Here is a 6,065-nt window from a genome sequence, read left to right on the forward strand (position 1 = left end):
GCAGAAATTCATCTGTAGCAAGGCGACATCCTTTCAGCTTTGGGTCTATCAATCACTCAATTTTGCTATGACTTCCAAAAATGTCTACCATCCATGTAAGCCTGATACCATCCTTTCCTTTCCATTAACTTTCAACTAAGTCCCATCAATCAACCAACTTCTGCCAACTTTCTCTAGGTTTACCGCATGCATAAACGTACACACAGGTGTTCGGAGAGTTCATGACACTTCAAAAAACCGAACATAAACAATAGATACGGGCATTGAAGTGCTTTTCGCACAAGAAAATTTGTATTGAATTCAGTGTGATATCGGTTAAATAAAATTTCTCGGCACTCGTCAACTTGTACCAATGTGAGCGCAACGTCTCCATCTTGTATCCGTAGCTTCCCTAAGGGTAGAAGGCAATTCAAATGAACTTTTCTATAGCATTGCTCAACTTCCTGTAACTTTTTTCAAAAGAAAACTTTTGCTTTGAAATAATCACCGGGCTGTTAAATAATCCATTAAGTAAATTAACCCTTTCTTACGTTGCGTTTTCTGCAGCAATCTATCGTAAGGCATTGTGAATCGTTTTTTATGCACTTTAAAATTTCACGCTGCACAACTTCTAGCTCTGTTCTCATAAGTTATGTCTTCAGCCGGTAATGTTTAACAATAAATTCTCCGCTGAGAACGAATGTTTCCAACATGTATGCGCCAACATCTGTACTGAAGTGGATACATTATTTAGAAAAATTACGTATGAGTTTCTCCGGCACCATATCTTTTCGGTACCTGGCGGAGCAATGCAATGCAGCTTTGGTCTCGGTTCTTATGCAAATAGGAGAAAAATCAATTTTGAGTATAATGGTTGCTATACCCCAAGCAGAAACTATCTGGATCCGATGGAACTAATGTTCGTGTAACTTTTGGAGTGACTGTAGCAGATTGAACAATTTTCTTTAGTTCGTGCAGCATAAAAGTTGTGGATATATATTTTTATATACTTTCGCGATTACGCTTGATATAAATTTTACTTGCTTCATCCTTCAGTAGGGATGATGTTGCTTCCGCGTCATTAAACTACGGTCAACTGGCTCTAATTGGCTCTATTGCATCCATCCTAATGGCATCAGTTTTATTGACGCACATCGGCACATGATGCATTGAAATGGATCTCTCCGTCTAAATTAGATGCCACCACTAGAAATTATCCGCTTACAAAATGGCACAACCGTGTCTGTTAAAAATTTCATTCGGTTTCACGTCAATCCGCCCGTCAGTTAAGTTGTTACGTTCATCGAAAAGTCGACTACCGGAAACGCGAAAATCCGGTTCTGAAATATCATCCACTTCATACCGTGAATACTCAATTGGTGCCGTGGTTTGTTGAATAAGCTTGTGAAATTGATAGACGGTGAGTAAGTTAATTACTATCAGTGTTCACTTGAGTGTGGTCGATACACCCACAAATTGAACTTGAAAAAGGTTCGTATTGACTGATTGTACTTTCGGATATGGCTATGATTCAAACCACATGTTCCGAACCTATTTGCAAAAAACAGCATTTGTTCGAGCAAAAAGCGATATGCTGTTTTATTGAAAAAAGATACACTTATTATCAAAAAAACCATCCCGTTATGTAACAGATTGGGCAAATATCAACCAGCAAGCGCGCCTTGTGCACTGGCTGGCTGTAAGCTGCGTGAAAACGAAGCATATTGAACATTCATATCTACATTTATGCAAATAGGTCAAATATCGTACACAAGGCACGTTTTCAGCGCCAGTGTCTTATGATTCATACTTGAATTGATTTGACCATGCACAGCGGCTCACCATTTTTTTTGAACAACTTCAGCCGAAAAAGTCAGAATTTTATTGGAATTCATATCCTGAGTTGATTGGTAAGTGCTCAATCGGTAGCACTGTCCCTATATTGCTCTGGTTTAGTACCACCTGGTCGTTAGAGCAGATTGATTGTTTTCCCAATTTATGATTGTACCCAGGTGCAACGCGAATTACACTTTACTGCCAAATGAAGCAGGTGTTCAATACGATGGTGGCCCCATTGATGGTAGGGCAATTTTCAATCTTCCTGTGGCCAGGCATTAGACAACACACATAGATCTCTTAAGATATCTTAAGTAGTGCTTTTATTTATTACACACTAGTTTTCGTCAAGATATTTTGCAAGGTCTATTCTACTGTTCAAAGGCTCTTTATGTTTGCATGTTGTATGAACATGATCTAAACTTAATATAGAATGGAACAGGTAATGTTTCTTTTATTTGTTTGCTTTTCTTTCGAATATTTTTAGTTTGATTTTGCTATTTCGGTAGCGTTGTGTCTATACTGAACAAACTAAATCTAATTGGCTATCTTGTTCAAGCTTTAAGAACGTTTTATTATGCAATTCATTAAGTTCTTGCGAAGATAGTTCGCAGTTACATTTATGTGTGTATTACTAAGTCTAAGTTTCTAAAATGTATTATAATGATATTATATTGCTTCCTCAACATTGGTTTTTTGGTGTTTTTTTTCATTTCGAGGTTTGACGTTAAGCCTGTAAGCCAATTACCGATTTGTGGGTGTCGGATTTACATCCGACAGGAGGATTCAAAAATACTTTTCTTCTCTACTTTGATTTTCAAGAACCTGCTCAACGGACTTTTCGAATCGTAATGTTTGTTTAAATGAAAATCCAATCACAAATCCAGAAGGTGCTTGTTAACTATAATTGGGTTTGGTTATATTGCCTAACTATACAAATCGCTTACCGATCTGCTTACGAATTCCTACAATGTTTTATGAGCTGATCATTTTAAGACTACTGGAATACTCAATGCCGTCTGAATTCAAAGCACCTTCTAGACTTTTGTGTGTATTAAAACAACAGAGCAGACCCAAGACCAAAGCAACAACAAAGCCTTTAGAGTTAAATCGGCTTTTCGTACGCTTCACTAAATGAATAAATAATCTGAGCATAAACGAGGGAAGGCGCCCAATAAGGTGCTGAAATTGGGCCTATATCCGGACTACGGGTGATCAGCTCAAGCTTTTACGACGAGGACAAACACCGAAACACCGACTTGCTGACCGTTGCAATTTAACCATTTAACCTTTTTCTTGCATTTCGCTGCTCCACGTTTCATACTGGAAGAACGATAGAAAGGACGACAAAATGCTAATCAATATTTGAATACTAAATACAAAAAGAACCAAACACTTTCCTTATCGATCTGGAAGTATGCATTTAAGCAATATAAAATTTATCCCAGTTGTTGAATTGCACAGTTATTACGGGTTCCGTTGCAACATCATTCCGGATTACTCGACATTGTGAGCCTGTCGAATGAAGAAATGGGCCTCTGTTCAATCGGCATGCATTTGCATAACATTAATATTGTATAAATAAATACTAGGTCCGAATTAGCATCTTGACGTCCAATATTGGCTGTATGTCAACAAGCCATTTTCATAATAATAAATGCACAATGCTTTTAATAAGATTCTCGTTGGTGCTAATTGACTCTAACATTGTTCTCTAAGTTTATCATACCCTCGATTCGCCGGATTAAATTAGCACTCCCGAAACGACGTAGTTATAGTTTTGTATGGTCATATGATGATATTTAACGCCAGAACGCTATTAACGTTTTTATTTCATACTTTTTATTTTTATATTTATTTCTGTTTTTGAAACAAACAGTATAACAATTACATTGTCAAATACGTTACACATGCTGCAATAATGAGCTGAATAAGCACAAAGTTTTTCACTGCGGCGATGTACACCATTTAACGTTGTTAATCAATTATCGCCCAATGCGGATGATTTATTTAATCAAATATACCTCAGCCCATTTGCAGGTCTTCCATGGGGTTCGGATAGCGAAATAATAACCGTTCTATCGCAATGATATTCGATTCAATGAATGCATGTCTTTGCAGGCACGGATAAAAATGCACATAGGACAAATTAATTGCTCGTGTCCACTGAAACGAAATGCACAAATTCAACGATTCAATTGAACTTGGCAATACACAATACTGACGATAAATCATTGAAGATAATGAGTAGCGGCAAATTAATGACAAATAGATTACTGAGCGGAAAAGGAACTTGCGTTGGATCCAGGACAACCGGGCCATTTGTCCATCTTAACCGTTGTGATGTTCTCTGCGGAGCAGAAATTTTCGTAAAACTTTGTACCGTAAGCGCAAGCGATCAAAAATGTGTTCGGTAATCGCTAATCTAAAAAATTCTGAAACAAATTTGCTTTCCTTCTTTGAATTATTCAAATAATTTTTCGTGCTCGTCGAACCGAATTTGGCAGCACTGCTCATGTGCAGGTTTGAAGCGGAACATATAAACGGCCCGTACTTCGAATGACAGTTGCGAATTTACCGCCAGTTGCCGGCCAAACAAACAAATGCAGCATGCGTAGAGCGCTCACTTTCGGTTAGTTCGCTTTATTGATAAGTTTTAAGCGTGTTTTGTGCCAACTTAACAGTTAAAATGGAAACAAACGTTGCATCGAATCTCCCGTGGGTGGAAAAATACCGACCAGCTACTCTAAACGATCTAATTTCGCACGAAGAAATCATCAGCACAAGTAAGCATAACATTGAACTGCACCTGCTGGTTGCCGTTATTTACTTGCTTCTTCAACAGTCAACAAGTTCATCAAGGAAGAGCAATTGCCGCACTTGTTATTCTACGGACCTCCGGGAACTGGAAAGACCAGCACTATTTTGGCGTGTGCCCGGCAGCTGTACAAGCCACAGTCCTTTGGGTCGATGGTGCTCGAGCTGAACGCATCAGATGACCGTGGTATCAACATCGTTCGCGGTCAAATTCTCGATTTTGCCTCCACCAGAACTATCTTCAAAGGCGGCTACAAGCTGATAATTCTCGATGAAGCCGATGCAATGACGAATGATGCTCAGAATGCGCTCAGGCGAATTATTGAAAAGTACACGGAAAATGTGCGATTTTGCATCATTTGTAACTATCTGAGCAAAATCATTCCGGCAATACAGTCGCGCTGCACTCGCTTCCGATTTGCTCCGCTGTCGCTCGAGCAGATTCTTCCCCGATTGGAGCACGTGATTGAAGCTGAAGGGTAAGTAGGTCGGTTTCGATAAGTCACAGTAAAATAAGCTGAAATTGTGTTCCATTCACAGCATTCAAGTGAGCGAGGATGGCAAAAAGGCACTCATTACGCTCGCCGGGGGCGACATGCGGAAGGTGCTGAATGTTCTTCAAAGCACCTGGATGGCGTACAAGAACGTGACGGAAGTTAACGTTTACAACTGTGTCGGACATCCTTTAAAGCAGGATATACACGACATTATAGACTGGTTGCTTAATGAAGAATCGTTTAAAATTTGCTACGACAGTATGCTACCGTTCCTCCAATTGTCTTGTAATCTGAGTACCACGGCATTAAGCGTCTTTCTCTGTTTCAGAAATTCAACATCTCAAAACCCAAAAAGGGCTTGCCCTGGAGGACATACTAACCGAAATTCATTTGGTTATCAATCGACTGGAAATACCGCCACGTGTTTTGTCTCAGCTCGTCATTACGTTGGCATCAATTGAAGAACGATTAGCAGACGGATGTGTGGAGAAACCTCAAATAGCTGCACTTATTTCTGCATTCAGTAAAGTTAGAGATTTGGTAGTTTAGTAAAAATCTGCATTTCTCTGGATTAAAAAAAATCAATTTTCACAAAAATAATACAAACATAATTTTTAAATTTACACCCGGGTTTTTTTAAACGAAAAAAATGATCTTTCATATGTGTATGTTTAACATTAATGCTTTTCACTACTTTTGTATTCTCCAATTATACAGATACAGATACAGTCGTTTTGATTTTCTGATACTATACTTCCATATTTCGCATACTTTTGAATCAATTTATACTCTGAACCGTCAATGAAAAATGCACAGTATTTATTTTAAATTTTATTAATACTGTCAAAATTATACAGTTCTTTGATTGTACTTTGATTTCAACTAAGGTTTAACAACTGGGATAAAATGACGTGTCAAGTTAATTTGTCCCGTTTG

At 38.4% G+C, this 6,065-nt stretch overlaps 1 protein-coding gene across 1 annotated transcript; it reads left to right on the forward strand.

Moving 5' to 3' along the window:
• Positions 1–4,417: 4,417 nt before the first annotated feature.
• Positions 4,418–5,693, forward strand: LOC131209811 (replication factor C subunit 5). The gene is made up of 4 exons (XM_058202954.1): positions 4,418–4,601; positions 4,661–5,111; positions 5,173–5,387; positions 5,458–5,693. The coding sequence occupies exons 1-4, from the start codon at positions 4,505–4,507 to the stop codon at positions 5,676–5,678; spliced, it is 984 nt and encodes a 327-aa protein (XP_058058937.1). The 5' UTR covers positions 4,418–4,504; the 3' UTR covers positions 5,679–5,693.
• The last annotated feature ends 372 nt before the right edge of the window (positions 5,694–6,065 follow it).

This window comes from Anopheles bellator, chromosome 2, assembly GCF_943735745.2.
Source record: "Anopheles bellator chromosome 2, idAnoBellAS_SP24_06.2, whole genome shotgun sequence".
NCBI classification, from domain to species: domain Eukaryota; kingdom Metazoa; phylum Arthropoda; class Insecta; order Diptera; family Culicidae; genus Anopheles; species Anopheles bellator.